We start from the raw sequence: 21757 nt of genomic DNA, 5'->3' as shown, positions 1-21757 counted from the left end.
TTTGGGCATGCTTCTCATGTAGCTGAGAGGGAAGAAGAGAACATTTACTAGAAAACTCATAGATTCAACATACATTGTGGGGAGCAACTGAGACTAGACTAAGTTACTGGAATTAAGACTTATTCTATGCATCTGCTCTCCCGCAATATGGCGCTGAGAGAGACCAAACAACCTCTATGCAGCTGCCTCATGTTTGACTGATAAGCTGCAGGAGCTGATCCTGCTCCTGATTGGAGGAGAGAAGCGTGCTCAGCGTGTGGGCAGCAGAGTTGGGATTGGTGGAAGAGGACTATAAAGGAGGAGAGAGACAACATGCACCGGGAACATCTGAGGGAACACCTGAGGAACATCTGAGGAGCCCCCGAGAGAGCCGGCCGGCAGTGTGCCGCTCCCCCGCGGAAGCAGGGAAAGTGGCAGGGGGTGCCGCCCCTCCACGGAGGTGGAGGGGCCGGCAGCTAACCCGGGACGGCATCGTTTCTCCACGAGTGAGGGACTGGCAGCTAACCTGGGAAGAGCCGGGCAGAAAGAACAGCGCAGGGTCCAATGTCGTTCCTCTGCGAAGGGGGGAGTGACAATACATAGCCCAAAGTAAAGGTGTTATCAAATGGTGCACAGCCCAGGACTCTCAGGCCCCAGGAGTCTGGCCTGTTGCTAGGATAATCCATCTATTATCCCTGGGAAATTAAGTGTGTCAGACAAAATTTCCCCTGCTGGTTCGTACCCTCATGCTATTACCAGGATGGCAATCCAGGCTTTGAGCCAACTTTAGGTGCCCCCATTCTAGGTCCTGATAGAATTCAAAGGTCAGACAAGGTGCATATTTCCAGTTCACAGACATCCTCACTATAACGTGTGGTCATGCAAATGTCGTCCATGCATCATGGTAACATTTTGCAAAGGAAACCTTACTGGGGCAACAGCTCTTCCGGTCCAGTGGAAGCCTGGGCCCCACGCCGTCCATCTCAGCACAGCCTTCCCGGCCCTCCTGCTCTGTGTCCCAGGGGGTTTCCAAAACCATAAAGGCAGCTGGCGGGGCAGACATGCCTAACACTGGGACTTGAGGAGAGGATCCAATGGAAGACACCAGGCCATTCCCTGAAGAGCAGACGTGCGGCCAGTAGAGACCACGGCTGGGTGGATCTAGGCTAAGATTGATGATTTGCTAAACACCCCTATTAGACATTTCTCTTGGACACTGCAATAAGCAGACCTCTCCAATAAAACACTGAATGAATTGGAGAAATGGATCCCATTTAAAAGAGCATTTAGGGTGGCGTTGTGGCAAAGCCGGCAAATCCATTGCCTGTGATCCGGCATCCAATATGGGTGCTTGTTGTGTTGCAGCTGCCCCACTTCTGATCCAGTTCCCTACTAATGGCCTGAGAAAAGCAGTGGAAGATGGCCGAAGTGCTTGGGGCCCTGTCACCCATGTGGGAGACCTGGATGAAACTCTTGGCTTCCGCCTGGCCCAGCCCTCGACACTGCGGTCATTCTGGGAGTGAATCTGTGGATGGAAGATATCTCTCTCTCTGTCTCTTTCTCTCTCTATAACTCCAACTTTCAAATAAAATAAAATATTAAAAAAAGAAGGAAAGAACATTTACTCAAGTCCATTAGTTGATTGTTACTTTAATATTATAAGTGAGGCTGTTGTTTTGTGAAAATGAAGAAAGGGAAAGAAGTTTCAGTGGACATTATCTTTGCATCCCACATCAGAGTGCCTGGGTCTAATATCCAGCTCTGGCTGCCGATTCCAGCTTCCTGCTAATGCAGACCCTGGAAGGCAGCAGCGATGACTCCTGTAGTTGCCTGGATGAATCTCCTAGTTCCCAGGTCGAACCCTGAACCCTGGGCTGGTCCCAATGATTGCTAGCATTGATTTTGGATAGTGAACCAGTGAATCTAGGCTCTGTCTGTCTGTCTGTCTGCATCGCAAATAAAAACTAATTTACAAAATAAATGTGAGATCAGAAGAGGGCATGGCCATGTAGGGCAGAGGTGAGTTGCTTACCTGCTTCAGCGGGAAGGCAGTTAAATATTGCAAGGCTGTGTCTGAAATTACTAGTAAAGCAGGAAATAAGGTGTTCTGACTTTCTAATCCACTCAAAAATGCAAAAGCGCTTTGCTGTTTCTGGAACCCAGGACTGTGAGCATTGGAAAACTTGTGCCTGGAGAGTCCTAGTACAGTTGTCCTAACAAACACTGGTCTTGGGGAGGGTCCTGGGACCCCCCTGAGGGCCTCAGATCATGGAGCAACTTTTTCAGAAGGGAACTGGGGAAAATAGCTCTGACAAACACTGTGGTAGGCAGACCCCGAGAACAGAGCAAAATAATCCTGGAGCCCCAGAGGAATGGGAGAGCTCAGGGTGCTTGACTCTCAGAAACCAAGACCTTAATGAGCATCCAGCCTGGTAGCCCTGGTCTCACGTGGCTGGGGACCCGAGCAGGAGACATGACAGATGCAGCAGAGGAATGAAAAGTGGGACCAGAGAGGCCTCGGACTAAGCCCTGTGTGCAGGATGCCCATGCATGGGATCCGCTATTTATTTATTTAGTTAGTTTTTCTGCTGAAAAGTTTTAATTCCCTCAACTTAAAGTGCTATTTTTTTCTTTTAGAAATTTAGAATAAATAATGACCTCCACTATTTTGTGATTCCCAGAGCACATGTAATATATGATTTATTTTCTCCTGTGGGAAATGAAAATAGCTATAATGCTATTCATTTCATTCTTGAACAGAAACTCACAAATTTCTCTATCCCACTTTTGTTTTTTGTCTGTTTAAAGAGACCTAGCATACTTTTTAAAAATGATTTATTTACCTATTATTTGAAAGACAGAGAGAGAGCTTTCATATGCTGGTTCACTTTCTGAAGGCCCCTAAAAGTCAGGGCGTGGCAGGCTGAAGTCAGGAGATGGAAAACCCCATCAAAGACCCCCATGTGGGTGCCAGGAACCCAAGCACTTGGGACATCACCCTCCGACACCCACATGCCTTAGCAGGAAGCAGGAAGAGGAGTAGCCAGGACTCAGAGAGGTCACTCTGATATGGGACGTGGGCATCTCAAGCAGCAGTTTAACCTGCTAAGCCACAGAGCCGAGCCCAACAGACTTGTTTTCTTAACTGAGCAAACTTTGTATTATAGCTTTATCTTTTCATTTAGAATCCTGTCTAAAGAAAACAGGTTAAAGGACACACAGTCTATGGGTCCACTGTGTCAATGACACCTCCGAGGGCAGCAGACGGTTGCCTCTTTACCCTTCTGTTCTTTCAAGCTGCCCTCACTGAATTTTAGTTTCTTCTGATGAATAGGGGTGGGCATTTTGTGCAGTGGTTAGTACGTTGTTTGGGATGCCCACATACCATCCAGGGTACCTGGGTTCAACTCTGGCTTGGTTCCCAAATCTAGCTTCATCCTGATATATACCCTAGCAGGCAGCAGGTGATCCTCATGATGGAGTCCTGCCATCCACATGGGAGACCCATTTTGCGTGCCCAAGGCCCAGCCCTGGTTGTTGAGGGCATTTAGGAAGGACATCAGAACAAAGGAGTTGTCTCTGTCTCTGTCTTTGACTCCCCTCCCACTGTGCCTTTTAAGATTGAATTAAAATGTAAATTTATTTGAAAAGGAACTAATTAATGGATGCCATAATAAAAGCTTACCTAAAAGTGGCTGTTCCTCTAAAACCCCTTTCAAAACCATAAAGCTTTATTGAAAAAAAAGTTATAAAAAATTTAGTCTTCAGAGTTTTGCAGTTTATGCTGCACGTATACAAAGATGCGTAATCACGTTATGCCAGGGACTCTATCACATAAGACTCAGTAGAGTTCTCACTTCCTTGGCTGCACGCAAATACCAAGAATCAAAGGCAAATCAGTCTCTCTTTTCCATCCCTTTTATACCTCTGATATTTAATGTTTTATTTGTAATTTATTTGAGAGACAGACAGAGCTCCTATCTGCTAGTTCACTCCCCAAATGCCTACAAGGTGGGGCTAAGCTGGGGGTGAAGTTGGGATCTGGGATCTCCATGCATGTGGTGCCAGGGACCCACCTACTGGGGTCATCCCTGCTTCCTCCCCAGGTTTGTGTTAGGAAGCTGCAGTCAGGAGTTGGGGCCAGTCATTGAATCCAAGTACTCTCCTATGGGACATGGTCATCTTAATGGACTTCTTAGCCAATAGGCTAAATGCCTGCCACACATTTCTTGTGTAGTTCCTGTAGATGCAAGCAGCTAAGAATGTATGTTATGCAAATATACACCATTTTTAGCATTGCTTTTGGTATAGTCACTGTGTCAAGTCATAAAAGTATTTTTGAGCTATTCTGAATCAAGTCTACATGGCAAAAAAGAGAAATCATTCAGCTAAAGTGCTTTAACTGTTCTCATGGCTTAGAGTCCCCATGGTTTCCTATAATTGAGCAGTGTACTGAACATGTCTTAGATATGACTGTTTTGTTGCATTATTGGGGTACATCTGGTAATTTTAATAGCTGCACTAACATTTTGGGATTCAGAGCACCTCACATGGAGCCAATACAGTGATGCTTTGGCTGGCATCTTGGATGCTGGCTGGCATTTGACGAGGATGGCTTTTTTGCAGAGGAAGCTCAGTCATCCAGAATTGTGCAGGACTTTATACCTGAGGCTTTACATTCTATTTTGTAATCTTGAACTTGAAAAAATTAAGTGCTTGGAGAAAGCAAAATTCTTCTTCAATACATTGGAGTCACACTGTCCTAGAAGCAAAGGGGACATTGATTAATATTGAGACAAAGCTCCTCATTTTACACTTTCAAGTAGAAAGTTGAGTTCTAAGCAAATAGAGAAAGAATTGCCAGGGGTTATTGCAAAATATCAGATGGAGGAAATTTAGGAAAATACTTTACTCAGAAATTACATTGTTTCTTGAGATAAGTTTTTTTTTTAGAAAAATAATTAATCTTTGTCAGTGCTTTTAATATGCCATTTAGGACTTTTTTTTTCTTTTTTCACTTTTACACACAAAGACTACAATGTTATTCTAGTGTCTTTTCACTTAAGAACATTGTTGTTTTAGCTTTTCTATTTAGATCAGCTACTTTTCTCAACTCTTTAAATGACAATGGGAAGCATTGCTTTTTTTTATATTCAACTGATAGATTCCTAATTATTTAAAGGACTATCACTTCCCTTTGTCAAAAATGTGGTGAGCATACATGTTTGGGAAAGTTTGGGACTGTTCAGTTTGTCTATTGTATTGCTTTGCTTATTGTTTTTAAAGATTTATTTATTTATTTGAAAGAGTTACAGAGGAGGGGGTACTGAGAGAGAGAGAGAGAGAGAGAGATCTTCCTCCCACTGGTTCACTCTCCAAATGATTGCAATGGCCAGAAAAGAGCCAGGCTGAAGCCAGGAGCCAGGAACTCCATTCAGGTCTTCCATGTAGATGGCAGGGTTCCAAGAACTTGGGCATCTTCTGCTACTTTCCCAGGTGCTTTAGCAGAGAGCTGGCTTGAAAGCGGAGCAGCCAGGACACCAACCGGTGCTCATATGGGGTGCTGGCATTGTAGATGGTAGCTTAACTGGCTGTACCACAATGCTGGCCCACTGTTTATTCTTTTCTTAATATCACAGTGTGTTGATGTCACAGTTTTATGTTGTCCATCTTTCTTTTCAATTGCCATTGGCTAGGTTATTCTGGCTCCTTCCAACTTACATATAAGTTTTAAAATCAGTTTGCCAAATTTTGCAAAGAAAGTATTCTGAAATTCAATTAAGATTACACTGAGTCTTTGGATTCAGAATTCCAAAGATTTTTTAAGTGTCATTTTTGCATAGTAATTATTTGCTTACCATAAATCCTATCCTGTACATCTGATATAATTGATTATGTATATGTTATTTTGTATTAACGTAGCCATCTCCTTGGGCATGTTTTAAAAAAAAAGTTTCCATAGGCTGGTGTTGTGGTGTAGTGCATTAAACTGCTGCCTGAAATGCTGGAATCCCATGTGGGTGGTAGCTTGAGTCCTGGCTGCTCCACTTCTGATTCAGCTTCCTTCTAATGCACCTGGGAAAGCAGACAACGATGGCCCAAGTGGTTGTGTCCCTGCACCCACAATGGGACCTAGCTCCTTGCCCCTGACTTTGGCCTGGCCCAGCCCTGGCTATTAAGGCCATTTGCCAGCAGAGGGAAGACCTCTCTCTCAGTCTCCCCTTTACTGTCTCTAACTCTTTCAAATAAATAAATAAATCTTTAAAAAAAGTTTCCAACTTTACTTAAACTGAACAAATAAAAATTATATATATTCAAGACATATAACTTGATGTTTTGATATAGGTATACTTTGGTGAAATGATTACCATCATCAAGCTCATTAGCATATTCATCATGCATTTATGTATGTGTAATGATAGCATTAAGATCAACATTTTTAGAAATTACAAATATACAATACACTATCAACTATAGTCAATATGTTGTACATTAGGTATTCAGTATTTATTCAATGAACTTTATTAACTGAAACTTTAAAATCTTTTGTTGATATTGATTGATTCAATCCATGAACATGGTATGCCCCCACTTTTTTTTTTTTTTTTGCCAGGCAGAGTTAGACAGTGAGAGAGAGAGAGGCACAGAGAGAGTTATAGACAGAGAGAGAGAGAGAGAGAGAGAGAGAGAGACAAAGGTCTTCCTTCCATTGGTTCACCCCCTAAGTGGCCGCTACAGCCAGTGTGCTGCACCAATCTGAAGCCAGGAGCCAGGTGCTTCCTCCTGGTCTCCCATGCAGGTGCAGTACTTGGGCCATCCTCCACTGCCTTCCCAGGCCACAGCAGAGAGTTGGACTGGAAGAGGAACAACCGGGACAGAATCCAGCACCCCAACCAGGACTGGAACCCAGGGTGCTGGCGCCGCAGGCAGAGGATTAGCCTAGTGAGCCATGGTGCCAGCCATGCCCCACCATTTAGTTAGATAACCTTTCAAGTCTCATAGATCTGCTTTAAAATATTCAGTATTGATATCATGAACATTTTTATTCTAATTATTTAATTTTTGTTGCTATTGTAAATTATTTAAATGTTTAAAGTTTTGAGTCTTATATATTTATTACTATATAAAATACAATTGATTTTTATATTGATTTTTAAAAATATTAATAGCTATTATTTTTATTAAATTATTTATGCATTGAGCTTTCAGCTTTTCTATAAGCTTAATGATCTCATTTGTGAATAATGCTAAGTTTATCTGTTTTTTCCAAATTGTGATAATTTCTGGTTTTTCCTTCTTTTTCTTCCATCCAAGACATCAGCACAATATTCAGCATTTGTGGGGATGATGGGTGCCCTTTCCTTGTTTGTGACTCTGGCAGAAAGTACTCGAAATGTAATAAGTGGGGCCAGCACTGTGGCACACAGTAGGTTAATCCTCTGCCTGCAATGCTGGCATCCCATGTGGGCGCCCTGGCTGCTCCTCTTCCAATGCAGCTCTCTGCTATGGCTAGGGAAGGCAGTAGAAGATGGTTCAAGTCCTTGGGCCCCTGCACCCTCATGGGAGACCTGGAAGAAGCTCCTGGCTCCTAGATCCTGTCTCCTGGCTTCTGGCTTCAGATGGGCCTAGCTCCAGCTGTTGTGGCCATTTGGAGAATGAATCAGCAGATGGACAACCTCTTTCTCTGTCTCTCCCTCTCACTTTCTGTAACTCTACTTTCCAAATACATAGATAAAAAAATCTTTTTAAAAATGTAATAAGCATTATGAAAACTTAGAGATTTTTCCACAAATATATCTTATTAGATTACAGAAATTTCCCTCTATTGCTAATTTGCTGACTTGAAAAACTTTGAACAGATACTACATTTTGTAAAATGTTTGATAACCTAGAATTAGTTAGATTTAAATGTCTTTCTTCATCAAAAACATCATCATTAAGAGTGTAAGAGGATAAGTTGTGGACAGGGATCATATATGCTGTGATACCTATGATGGCAAAATACCTAAAACATGGGTAATATAACTAAATTGGGTTAAAAACAACTTAGAGATTCCAGTAGTCAAAACTAGTAAAACCTTTTTTTTTTTTTGACAGGCAGATTTAGACAGTGAGAGAGAGAGAGAGAGAGACAGAGAGAAAGGTCTTCCTTCCATTGACTCACCCCCACAAATGTCCGCCACGGCCGGCGTGCTGTGCCAATCCGAAGCCAGGAGCCAGGTGCTTCCTCGTGGTCTCCCATGCGGGTGCAGGGCCCAAGTACTTGGGCCATCTTCCACTGCCTTTCCGGGCTCAGCAGAGAGCTGGACTGGAAGAGGAGCAGCCGGGACAGAATCCAGTGCCCCAACCGGGACTAGAACCTGGGGTGCTGGTGCCCCAGGAAGAGGATTAGCCTAGTGAGCCACGGTGCCAGCCTAGTAAAATCTTTTAAAAATGTTGGATTATGGGTTCAGCATTGTGATACAGTAAGTTAAGTCTCCCCCTGTGGTGTGAGCATCCCATAGGGGTGCTGGTTTGTGTACCAGCTACTCCTCTTTCTATCCATCTCTCTGCTAATGGCCTGGGAAGGAAGTGTCCTCTGCACCCACATGAGAGACCCAGAAGAAGTTCCTGGCTCCTGGCTTTGGATTGGCCTAGCTCTGTTCTTTATGGCCATTTGGAGAGTGAACCAGTGGATCGAAGGCCTCTATCTCTGTCTCCCCGTTTCTCTGTCTGTAACTCTGCCTCTTAAATAAATAAGTGTCTTTAAAAAATGTTGGATTGTGTCCCCCAAATAAAACAAATATTCACTAATCCATACCAATATAAAGAAATGATGAATTAAAAAAATAACTGGGTGAAAAGGTACAAATATTTTTATAGAAAATCAAAAATCTTATCTATATTTCCTCCTCCCTCTAGGATGTTGGGCTTGAATCCTCATCCCTGGAGTGTTGGTTTTAATTAGTATCTGGCCCCTAGTGAATAGCGAGTAGAAAAGGAAAATAGTAGAGTGCAGTGGAGAAGCCAGGTAGCACCACCTTCACTGTGCGATGAAGGTTTTCTCACCAGTGATGAGTCGTGTTGACAGAATTCACTCTCGGATATGGTGCAATGAGATGGACATTTCACCTCTCTCCCAGTTCAACTCTCTCTGCTCAGGGTACCTTGGGGACAATGGTAGAGAGGATCATGCAGTGTCTTAGACACAAAGCCAGATGTTTTGTTTATAGCCCGGAAGAGGGCATTCAGGATAAACCACATTGAGGTTTCTTGAGCACAAGAAGCAAGGAGAGAAGTCAGGGAGCTCAGGGTTCCAGGGCAGAGACCATGCACAGAGAAGGATGGAGGGGATGCAGGGGAATGGTTTTGTTAAACCCTGTGTGAAGGGAACACCTCCCACTTGGACACAGATGTCAAACATGAAGTCTTGCTTCTGCTTGTAGGCACCAAGGCTGAAAACAAATGCACATTCTAGTAAAACAGATCCAAATATGTTGCCCAAAATTATTACATTATTACTTTTAAATGCCAATTATACATCCACGGAAGCAGTGTTACATCAAGGTCACAATTTCCATGTTACCAAAATGTCCATTCCTTCCTAAGTCAGCGATGCTAATGTAGAAAGTCCATTCTTCAGTACACATTCAGTAATGAAGTGACTCTCGGAAGGGATTGCCTAGTTGATTTATTGCTGCAACTAGGTGATGGGAAGACTGCCACTGGAAGGCTTTTACAATTTATCAAGTTGTATTGGCCTAAGGAAGGGTAATTACTTTCCCAGAGTTGATGTGATGTGTGAACTAATACAAGCACTGGGGGTATGAGCAAAGACCCAACTTTTACTGAGCCAAATTCAAACTGAAACATATTTACTATACATAGAACAGACATTTAGCAGTTTCAAGGGCTAGCTCCTGAAACAATGTAGTATTCAAGTAATGCAGCATCTATGCTTTTTCTTCCAAGCAGATGGTGGCCAGGAGCTAGAAGTACTCATTAGCCAAAGGATGTGCTTATGCAGCCAGCTTCACAGAAAATTGTCCTCCAGAAATTATAAATCAGTGCATGTCATGACTTTCAGAGTGGCTCATGAATAATGAAAATCACAAGCACCAACCTTTTAAGTGTTGATGTATTTTTAAAATTTGTGTAGCAGAATCAAGACTAGAAAGATACTTTCTTAATCATCAGTCATAAGTTTATATGTTGCCATGGAGGTAGTTAGCCTAAAAAAGAGAAAAAATGAGGGTACAAGATAACTTTAAATATTCAAAATGTCATCCTGTGGGAGATGATGCAGATTTATTCTATAAAATAAAAAGCAATCAATAGTGATAATGAGAAAGCAAATTTAGATCCATCAAAAGAATGACATCTCTAATAATTATAAATGTCCAACAAGGGATCACTTTTGTATTCTGTCTGATTTTTGCAAAGCAAGGAGTTCCCAATCACTGAATGCATTCACACACAGGCTCCATTCAATGTCAGAGAGACACTAGAACTGATTCCTGCTAGGTATGGGTTGAAGTAGATCACCTGGGCTATGACTTAAGACTGTAAGCACTTGTGTTGGCTGTTTTACACCAGTAAGTCAAAATTCCAGGTAAGATTCCTTTTCTGGAGCATAACAAAATGTATTAAATGAATGCCTTCATGCATGTTTTTGTTATATGGTGTTACACGGTTTAAAGAGTCTGTGTCAAAAGTGAATTTCGTAATGAAATATTTTTCTTTTTTCTTTAAAAGACTTACTTATTTGAAAGGCAGAGTTACAGAGAGGCAGAGAGAGAGAGAGAGAGAGAGAGAGAGAGGTCTTCCTTCCGCTGCCTCACTCTCTAGTTGGCTGCAATGGCTGGAGCTGTCTGATCAAGAGCCAGGAGCCTCTTTGGGTCTCCCACACAGGTGCAGGGACCCAAGGACTGGGGCCATCCTCCACTGCTTTCCCTGGCCATAGCAGAGAGCTGGATCAAAAATGGAGCAGCTGGGACTTGAACCAGCACCCAGATGGGATGCTGGCACTGCAGGCATTGGCTTTACCCACTATGCCACAGCGCTGGCCCCTGAATGCTTTCAAACGTCTCTCTTTAACCTATCGACAATAAAGTCAAAAGATTGTTAAGAGTTGTGGTGGGAGTAAAATGGTGAAGCCAATTGGATAAAGTTACTGGTGGTCCATCTGGGATCCCTCTGATCTCGTCATCCCCTTTCAATGCGGGAATCATCCACCACCCCCACCATCGTATCTATGTATTTCTGTTTCAATCCTAATCCCCTCATTTTGTCTCATCTCTTATCATGGTAATTAGATTAGGAACTGTCATGTGGCAATTATCATGTGACAAGCTGAACCTCAGTCACATTTTCCTGACATTCTTGTTAAGAGACCTAAACTCCCATTTCCCCTTTCTTCCGTGCTTGCTAAGCTGTGGCCTGTCAGCTTGTGACTGATGGCCACTTTCCTTTTCCTAAGGAGACAGCTCCTCTGGAGCAAGGAGAACTAAGACTGTGGTTGCAGAAGTGGGGATGAGATAAGCTGGGATAGAATAAATATTGAGCCCTTGATCTCAGATTCCAAGGTAGTAGATCTCGGCCTGCCTTGGTTTGTGTAGCTCTTCTTAGGAGACATTACTATCCTTTCAATAGAAAGCAACAACAGCAAAAAGATATGCATTTTTTCATTCAAGATACTGCAAGTTGAGTTTTAATAATAGTCTTCTTTGGTAGTATGGAAACTCAACTAGAAAGTGGAGATAATGGGCGTGATGAGCACTAAGATAATCATGCAAAGGGCTTAGAACACCATATACAGTAAGAACTCAATGATTCTTTTTAACTGAAGAGAACAGCTAGGATGCTCTAATTGGTGCAGAGAAATGAAGACAAGCTTTTAGAAATACAGATGTCTTTCCTTTTTAATTATTTTCCTTTTATTTGGTGAGGGGAGAGAGAAAGAGAGGCAGAGATGAAGAAAGATTATAACTGGAATTAAGTAGAAACATAATGTCAAATTTTAGATACAGACTAATGCTGCCTTTAAAAGAGGGAAATTCAGGAACAGGAGCGAGCTAGGGAGATCACATTGCTCTACTCAGTTTAGAACCTGCAAATATTGAGTTGACAATGAATGACAAATTTAAAGTTTAAAAAAATTGTCACACAGTAAATTGAGTTGAGAAAAAAAGGGTGTGAGTTATGTATTTTGAAGTTATTCAGTTCCATTGAATTAAATATGTTTTATGAAGCCATGTTATATGCCTGGAATTGGGGGAGGGAAGGTGGGAGACCTCCCATCTGATGGTTCTCTCCCCTGATGGCTGCAAGAGCTGGGAGGTCAGGGCCAGGCCAGGCCAAAACCAGAAGCCTGGAACTCCATCCAGGTCTCCCATATGGGTGCAATAGCCTAAGGACTTGGGCCATTTTACACTGCTTTCCCAGGCGCATTAGCAAGGAGTTGGATTGGAGTGGAGCAGCTGGGACTTGAACCGGTGCTCCTTTGAGTCACTAGTGTCACAGGCAGTGGCTTAACCTGCTGTACCACAACACCAGCCCCTCCTCTTTCTTTGAAAGTTATGAAAATATATAATTCCAGAAAGGAAAGATTATCATGGATACAAGAAGTGGCAATCAATCTTTGAAAACCTGATAGCTTTAAAATCCATCTTATGTCATCCTTACCTGGAGCTTGTAAGGTAACATTTGATACCTTAGAGTGAATTCATCTACTGGGAATAGAAGGTGGAGTCTACACATCCTTTCTTAGGCCTGGTTTAGTAACACATGGAATCTCACCACCTTCCTTTCCAGAAGTCTTGCACCAGGAAGCAAGCGCCCCTCAGTGTTGCTGAGCCCTCAGTGATGACCCGTACTTCCCATCAACTTATTCACACCGTTACCCAGCCCACCTGCAGCCACACTGGCTCGATGCCCAGATGGTCACTTTCCTGAGCATGGTGGACCTGGCTGGTGACCCTTGCTGATGCTTGCCACTCTCAGAGTCTCTCCTGGCTGCTTTTGCACCTCCTGTACCTTCACTCAGCCTGTCAGGCATCTCCTGGATGCTGCCTGCTCCAGACACTGGCGCCTTCCTGCACAGTTTTGCTTTCTCTGTGGCTCCCATGCCATAGTCCAGCGAGGTTTGCCTGCAACAAGAAAAACTCCAGGCCACTCTTCAATTCCCCTCCCTGCCTGCCTTCATCAAGGGTAGGGGGTCCTCTCTCTCCTTGTTACCTGCTCATTGCCCACCCCTAATGAACTGCTTTTACAATATCCTTTCCCTTGCTCAGTCAGCTGATACTCACTGCTGGTCCTGTGAGTTGATCTCAGAGTAATCTTCAGTTTGCTGCATTGCAGAGGCTTGGGTTGGTCTGTTCGGTCTGCGGCCATGGAGACTTCTTATTTTGCAGTTTAACTGGACATGGTTTTGGAGAGGAGGCACCAGCAGCTCTGGCTCCTGAGGTGATTAACATAGAGACTTTAGTTTGATTTCATGGTTAAAAATTAAAAAAAAAAGAAATCACACCACTCCCCCCTGCTTTTGCTTTAGTCTGAGCAAACCTGAAAGCGTACTTGGGCAGTGCTGTGTTGTTAAGCTGAAACTGGGAGCAAGATTATTGTTCTCAGGATAAGATCCGATTTAATCCAAATCTCCTGGTGGATTCTTTGCTTCAGAAAAGTCAGAAACTGTGCTTGGCGGCCCAGACCTCTCCGTGGGATTATTGTTGAGTGCCCACCACATGCCTGTGTATGTTTGCTTATCTTGTTTACTTTATTGAATGACAGCTTGTGTCTTCCTTGACTTAGCTCACCGGTAGGGAAAGAAAATGGTCACAAGTTTGTATTTCAGTGTGTTTAATTTTTAGATTATCAGTCCCTCAGGAAATAGGATAATTGTCATAATTACCATTTTCCAAATAATCCCATGCAAGCATCTCAGGATTATTTAGTTGGGGGCATGAAACCGAAAGTGGTCATTTGGAGAAAATCTCTTTCTAATACAGCTTGTAACTGCATTATGCCACTTGCTTTGGGAGAACATAGCTAAATTTGCAAGCAAGATATTTTGCAGAATTAATATTAGTGCTATTTGATGTGACTTGTAAAATTCTTGGTTTGTTTTAGAGACCGCTGTCATATGCTAAAATTGTTGATACATGGTACAAATTGATGACAAAGGAAGTATTGTAGTGGCTGGTTAAAATGCAGTCTTGTTAATTGGTTGTAATTTATTTTTAATTTCTATGAACAGCACATGTATTTCTAGGAATCACATTCTTCCATAAAGTAAACAGAATATATCTTCATTTTAGGTGTTTTATATATACTACCCCTTGTATGTTCATACTTTTACCTTATTCATCTTTTTAGATGGACATTTGGGAATCCATGCTTTTGAGTTTGTAAAACTGAGATTTCAGCCATTTTCCAGTTTCATCAGTCAAATTCCCACAGCAGCACTGACCTCTTGTCATCAGATCTCTCAAACTCCCACATTTCTTGCAAAGATGCTCACACGCCACGCCTCTCTCTAGTTGCCTACCGTGCTTCTAACAGGGCTTCCTACAATTAGAATCCAGGATTTACTCTCATGCCATATAAAACTTTATTGCAGTATATGCTCTGCAAAGACATAAATGCCAAAGGTAGACATCGGGATGGATATTTTCATTTGTATTTAATCTGTTCACATGTGCTGAGATCCATATGTTATTTTGGAATGCTGGGGGAAGGCATGCAATTAAACAGAAACCCACAGAAGACAAAACTGACTCTGCACATTGCTGATCACCTGGAAGAAAAGGTATTTTCTGATAGAGTGGATTTCTTCTGTGGGGTACAAAGGTGCCATAGATAGATTATGCGGGGTTTAAGATATTCTTGTACTAAGTGAGCATCTGGTTTTAAAAAGCAGATCATTATTATTAACATTCCACCTGTTTCTCTTCCTGACTGTACATCTATCTAGAGGTACCCCATTTGCCAAGTTTCATGCTAACTATTCTTTTGCTACTATCATGTATACACAGTGGTGGATAGAGCTCTAGATTATGGGTTCGGTACTTTATATTCACTACTTTGTAGCACTCCATGGAAAAGATATTTTGCAATTGCTCAATTAATTCCTGTGTGGGTAGGTATTCCGATTACAAGTAGTGTTGTAATAACATTAATATATCCCTCCTAGTCTGCACAAACAATAGTTTCTCTGAGGCTCACTTAGTCCTAAGGAATTCTCACATTCAGCTTTACAAGGAAATACCAAATTATAGCAAAATGTCTACACTAATTTACACTCTCACTCACATGTAAGCATTCCTATTGTTCCACATTTCCACCATACATGACACTATTGGAATTTTATTTTGCCAATGTGGTGGTAGTGAAATATATTTTAAATGGTGAAGTTAATTCTCATCTTATTTATTAATACCATGACTGAGATCATTTCAGATATTTGTGGCCCATTCATGTTTTCCACTTTTGTAAATACATGCTATCATGTCTTTTTTGGACAAATTTTTCCATTGGATTGTTTGTCTTTTTCTTGATTGTAAACATTTTCTTTTATGCATATTAGTATATGTTATTAATCATTCATTTTAAGCATTGAAAATACCTTTTCTTTGTTGATGGTTTGCTATTTCACCTTATTCTCTCTTTAAACTAATAGAAATCTTTTCATTTTAATGTGGTTAAAATTACTCATTTTTTGGATGTACTTACATTTTTCTCTAAAGATTTAGTTAGAAATTTTATTATTTGTCAACACTAATAGATAGTTATTGTATTCATAATTTCTAATTGATCTGCTACACACACTCCTTCATAAGTTGTTTTTATGAATGTGGATCTGTTCCTGGACTCTCAATACACTTACCTTTATAAAATGCCACACTGTTTTAATTATTACTGTTCTGCAATACACTGTGGCTTCCATGACTTAGTTTTTATAACTTAATTACCATGACTTTATAAGGCGCCTTCATACCAGTAGGCAATTAATTTCACCTTGTTTCTCAAGAGGGCCTTGGACATCTTTGCCTAGCTATCCTTTCTTCTAAACTTTAGAGATGACCTTTGAAACTTATGAAAAAATTACTGGAAAATTTATTGGCAGTATGGTGAGTCTATGGATCAATTTGTCAGAACTGATGTGTGTTCAATATTGAATTCCTATAAAGAATTTGGTGTATCTATCATGTTATTTAAGTCTTGTTTAATACCTGCTTTTAAATGTCTTGCTCATCTTTGGCAAGATGTCATCACATAATGCTTACATTTTTTATTTTGGCTTCATTCTAAGATCTTATATACTTTTTAAATTTTAAATGATATCTTATTTTTGATTATTGAATGACTTGCTATGAAATGGAAATGTAGGGGCTGGCACTGTGGTGTAGCAGGTTAAGCCTCTGCCCGAGACACCTGCATCCCATATGGGTGCTGATTTGAGACCTTGCTGTTCCACTTCCAATCCAGCTCCGTGATAATGTGCCTAGGAAAGTAGCAGAGGATGGCTCAAATCCTTGGGCCCCTGCACCCATGTGGGAGACCCAGATGAAGCTCCCAGCTCCTAGATTTGGCCCAGTCCAGCCCTGGTCATTGCAATCATTTGGGGAGTGAACCCGCAGATGGAAGATCTTTTTTCTTTCTCTGTTTCTCCTCCTCTCTTTGAAACTCTGTTTTTCAAGTAAATAAAAATAAATCTTTAAAAAAAGAGAAATAGACAGCCGGCACTGTGGCTCACTTGGCTAATCCTCCATCTGCGGCACCAGCACCCTGGGTTCTAGTCCTGGTTGGGGTGTCAGATTCTGTCCTGGTTGCTCCTCTTCCATTCCAGCTCTCTGCTGTGGCCCGGGAAGGCAGTGGAAGATGGCCCAAGTGCTTCGGCCCTGCACCTGCATGGGAGACCAGGAGGAAGCACCTGGCTCCTGGCTTCGGATCGGCACAGCGCGTCAGCCACAGCTGGCCAGCTGTAGCAGCCATTTGCGGGGCGGGGTGAACCAACGGAAGGAAGACCTTTCGATCTGTCTCTCTCTCTCACTGTCTAACTCTGACTGTCAAAAAAAAAAAAAAAAAAAAGAGAGAGAGAGAGAGAGACAGAAATAGAAATGCAACTCAATATTGTATATTGATTTTATTGGCAATTTGGCCAAATTTTTTAATTTATGAAACAACTATATATTACTTAAGATTTCTTTTTAAGTGATCATATTTTCTAAAATAATGACAACTTGATTTTTATCCTGGTTTCACATGTAATTTTTTAAAAAAGAATTATTTATTTATTTGAAAGAGAAGGAGAGGCAGAGATAGAGAGAGCAAGGACTTCCGTCTGCTGGTTCACTCCCCAATAGGCAGCAACAGCCAGAGCTGCCCGATCTGAAGTCAGGAGCCAAGAGCTTCTTCCAGGTCTTCCACATGGGTGCAGGCGTCCAAGCTGCATTTGAACAACTTTGGACACTTTCAGCCATTGTCAATATCTCTTGTTGAATCTGATGCTTTATTGACGTATTCTCCTTCTGTGACTCTAGTTATACAAATGTTCACATATTTTACTTTTTGAGGAACAATCTCTCACATTCCCTATCTCTTTCTTCTGTGTTACATTCTGCGTGATTTCTTCAGCTCTATCTGCCAATTCACTAATTCTTTTCTCAACTTTCTCCAATGTGCTATTTAGCATGGTAACTTATTTTTAATGTAAGCTGTAGAAGAAAAAATATTTTTTCACTCTTATTCCAGTGTTCATGCTTTAAAATAAACACACTGCTTTCCTATGTTTTCAGACTTGTCTTTGTTTGAGCATACGAGGTATAATAAATCTGTCTTCTGACAATTCCTTCTGTGAGGTTTGCTGCCCTCTGCTTTAGCCATTTCTCCTTTGTGGTTTTACTCCTGTGAGCTTTCTATATGCTATTAAATGCTGATCACTCATCTCCTTGGACTTCCTGTGGGAATATTTTCATGCCCAAAAGTCCTCAGTGTGGAGGATTTGGATCCACTCTGACAACTGCCTGTTGTCCCATAGAACTCTGAGCTGCAGCTCATGTGGAGCTGTAGCAGGCGTTTCTGACAGGTCATGGTGAATGCAAATTATGAAAAAACCATCTATGAGTTTTAAATTTTTTGGCAAAAATAAATATTTTTAATTCCATTTTACATGAAATTTTTAATCCCACATTTCTGTCATCATCATCATCATCATTGTCTATCTTTTATCATTTTAATTGCTTCAATAAGGAAAGTTGGGGTCACTTGTGGAGGTATAATATAACTTTTAAAAAAAAGATTTATTTACCTATTTGAAAGTCAACACTACAGGGCTGGAGAAAAGAAATACATCTTCCATCTGCTGGTTTACTCCCCAACTGGCCTCAATGAATAGGGCTGGGTCTGGCTGAAGCCGGAGCTTCATCTGGGTCTCCCACACGGGTGTCAGGGGCCCGAGTTCTTGTACCCCCTTCTACTGCTTTCACAGTCCCATTAGCAGGGAGTTGGAACAGAAGCAGAGAAGCTGGGACTGTAACCAGCACTGCTGGCATTGCATGTGCTAGGTTAACCCTCTGCACTGCAGTGCCAGCCCCCATATGTTTTATTATGTAAGGACTATAATTTGATATACCCTACATGTTATCCAGTTATTAAATATTTTATATTCCCGATATACACTTACATTTTCTAAAAATGATTTTAAGAACCTTGAACTCTAGAATTCAAGAAAAGATGCTCTATAATAATAGTTCTTAAAGGATTGGGCTGTGTGTTTCTGCGTGAGAGGTGAATACAGCCTTTATTTTGCTATTCTTCCCCAGATTTTGTTCTATAAATGTATATAGGTCATGCTTTTCAAACTTCCATGTAGACATTGTAATTTTAAGCGTTTTTCTAAGAGCTTCCACTAAGCATTGAGTGATGCTGCTTGACGAAACAGGATATACTAAAGGCAGCAGACATCACAGACAAAGGGGAAAATTCTAAAACTTGAGTGCAATAATAAAAGACTTCAAATAGCTAAGGCAGTCTTGGGCAAAAAGAACAAGACAGGAAGCATCATACTATCTGACTTCAAAATACAATAATAAAGTTGTAGTAATCAAAACAGCATAATGCTGGCATAAAATAGACACCTGGGCAAGTGGGACAGAATTGAGATCCCAGAAATAAATCCACACATTTACAGCCAACTGATTTGTGACAAAAGTGCCAAGAATGCGCAATGGGGAAAGGACAGACTTTTCAATGTGTGGTGTTGGGAAAACTGGATGTTCACCTGGAGAAGAAGGAAATTGGATCCTTATCTCATACCACATACACAAATAAACTGTAAGTGAATTAAAGATTTAAATGTAAGCACAGAAACTATGAAACTTCCAGAGAAAAACCTAGGGATAAGCCCCATGATGTTGATCTGGACAATAGTTTTTTTGGCTATGCCTCCCAAAGTACAGACAACAGAAGTAAATCTAGACAGATGGGATTGCCTTAAACTAAAGATCTTCCGCAAAGAAACAACTGATAGAGTGAAGAGACAACCTTCAGAATGGAGGAAAATATGTAAAAACTATGCATCTGATAAAGGGTGAATATCCGGAGTAAGTAAGGATGTCAAACAACTCAAGAGCAAACAGAACAACATAAACAAGAAACAACCTGCTGGAAATGTTGACAAAGAACCTGCACAGATATTTTTCCAAAGATTATGTGATGCATTAAAAAAGTGACTAATGGTTACATTAAAAAATAATCATCAGAAAAAATGTAAATAGAAAATGTAGTGAGTTGGGCTATTATGAAAAAGATAAAAGCTAACAGGTTCAGTGAGGATGTGGAGAACACACCGTAGATGAGAATGTAAACTGGTACAGCCATTATGGAAAACAGCCTGGAGGCAATTTGAAAATTAAAAGTGGAATGACCGTATGTTCCAGCAACATCACTGTTGGGTGTATATTTTAAAGAAACGAGTCTGGCTGTCAATAGTTATCTGACTATCTTGTTGATCGCAGCATTATTCACAATAACTAAGTTATGGGGTCAGCGTAAGTGTCCATTAAAGGATGAATGTATAAAGAAATTTGGCATTGTTATGGGGGGAAGCCATGGTAATCCATATTCTGTACTTTGGAAATATATATTCATTAAATAAAAGTTAAAAAAAAGTAAAAAAAAAAAAAAAAGAAATTTGGCATAGACACAATGGGATACTATTCTATCTTAAAAATAAGAAACTTTGTTGTGTGTGAAAACATGGGTGAACCCAGAGGACACTATGGTAAGTGAAGTAAGCCAGACACAGGAAGATAACCCAGTGTGCTCTCACTTCCCTGTGGAATCTAGAAAAGTTGATCTCATGGAAACAGAGAATAGAACAATGCCTGGGTGGTTATGGGTGGTTCCGGAGCTGTTTGCCAGAGATCCAAAATTTCGGTGCAATAGGAGGAATATGGCATGACAGGATGACCACCGTGAACAATGTATTACATTCTGGAAACATGAAGAGAGTGGATGCAAAGGGTATCACTACACGCATCGCAGCAGTGAGAGGTAACGCACGTTTCTCAGGCAGACTGAGCAGTTTCACAACGCACACATACTTCCAAAGCATCACGTTTCAGTTGATAAATACAAGCAATTCTACGTGTCAGTTTTAAAGAATCTAGGCAATAGATGCTCTGGAAAAAGTTCTAGAACACTGACCAATTTTACAACAGAAAGAGTTTCCTTGGTGGAATACCAGAATGGAGAAAGACCCTGCCTTGTGGGCTCACCTTAGTTCAAATATCGGAATAGATGAGAGAAATGAGATATGTATGTAATAGTTTTTTTCTATGTTTTTTTTTTTTTTTTGACAGGCAGAGTGGACAGTGTGAGAGAGAGACAGAGAGAAAGGTCTTCCTTTGCCGTTTGTTCACCCTCCAATGGCCACCACGGCCGGCGCGCTGTGGCCGGCGCACCGTGCTGATCTGATGGCAGGAGCCAGGTACTTCTCCTGGTCTCCCATGGGGTGCAGGGTCCAAGCACTTGGGCCATCCTCCACTGCACTCCCTGGCCACAGCAGAGAGCTGGCCTGGAAGAGGGGCAACCGGGACAGAATCCGACGCCCCGACCGGGACTAGAACCTGGTGTGCCGGCGCTGCAAGGTGGAGGATTAGCCTAGTGAGCCGCGGCACCAGCGTTTTTTTCTATTTTTATAAATTTACCCATTTTTGCTAAAAACAGATAACACTGAAAGACTATTAAAGGCCTTTTGTTACCTGGTGGAAATCCATCAGAAAGTTTTGGGGTGAAGTTCAGGAAAAGATGCCCAAAGGCTGATGAATGTGTTGTTTTCCAAATGAAGCAGCCATGACTCACTTGAGATACTCATGGAGAGCCAGTTTTGACACAGAGAATGAGGAAGAGCTAGCGAGGTGTTTGGGGGCGACACAGGGACATCCACACACTTACCTGAGCTTGCTCATCGTTGGTGTGTCCAGCTCCTGATGTTTCGTTCGTCACCATTAAGTGCAGGGCGAGCAGGGGTTTAATCTCTTTGCCTCTGGGTGTGGAAATCAACAGTGTTTGTTCATCAGCACAGGACAGGGTCAAGGGTCAGCTGGCAACCTCTAACTTCTGAGGGTTACTTTATGCAGAGGTCACCTTTCTCCCTAGGCTGTGCGGGTTTATTGCTTTTGTACACATATGTTATTTTGACAAACATATTGAGAACTAATTTACAAGAGGCAAAATCCAGATATAGTCTCCTAGAGATGCCATAAATGCAACCCAGGCTCTCAGAAAGGCATTTCCC

At 41.6% G+C, this 21757-nt stretch overlaps 1 protein-coding gene and 1 long non-coding RNA gene across 8 annotated transcripts in view; one reads left to right on the top strand and one right to left on the bottom strand.

The window, feature by feature from the left end:
* The window catches only part of LOC127492930 (uncharacterized), a 145846-nt gene that overhangs the window by 90816 nt on the left and 33273 nt on the right, over nucleotides 1–21757 (top strand). The gene's annotated exons all lie outside the window — the stretch shown is intronic.
* On the bottom strand, nucleotides 1610–21493 carry LOC149126382 (uncharacterized). Of its 5 annotated transcripts, none has more exons than XR_016233546.1 (7): nucleotides 21415–21481; nucleotides 14315–14523; nucleotides 13534–13762; nucleotides 13266–13417; nucleotides 10082–10190; nucleotides 9028–9125; nucleotides 1610–4741 (listed from the first exon to the last, which is right to left on the bottom strand). XR_016233546.1 is itself a non-coding variant. In XM_089332468.1 (7 exons), exons 2-5 carry the CDS (start codon nucleotides 14321–14323, stop codon nucleotides 10145–10147), a joined length of 444 nt encoding a protein of 147 aa, XP_089188594.1. In that variant the 5' UTR covers nucleotides 14324–14523; nucleotides 21415–21483; the 3' UTR covers nucleotides 1610–4741; nucleotides 9000–9125; nucleotides 10082–10144. The 5 variants fall into 5 exon arrangements, 3 of the variants coding, with proteins under 3 accessions (XP_089188594.1, XP_089188593.1, XP_089188595.1); XM_089332468.1 differs by lacking the exon at nucleotides 13534–13762 and adding an exon at nucleotides 12870–13106 and having other exon boundaries at nucleotides 9000–9125; nucleotides 21415–21483; XM_089332467.1 differs by lacking the exon at nucleotides 13534–13762 and adding an exon at nucleotides 12870–13106 and having other exon boundaries at nucleotides 21415–21483.

Source organism: Oryctolagus cuniculus, chromosome 5 (assembly GCF_051225735.1).
Source record: "Oryctolagus cuniculus isolate XC-2025 breed Fujian yellow rabbit chromosome 5, ASM5122573v1, whole genome shotgun sequence".
Classification (NCBI taxonomy): domain Eukaryota; kingdom Metazoa; phylum Chordata; class Mammalia; order Lagomorpha; family Leporidae; genus Oryctolagus; species Oryctolagus cuniculus.
The sequence above is the reverse complement of the archived record's forward strand: the minus strand, read 5'-3'. Positions and strand labels throughout refer to the sequence as shown.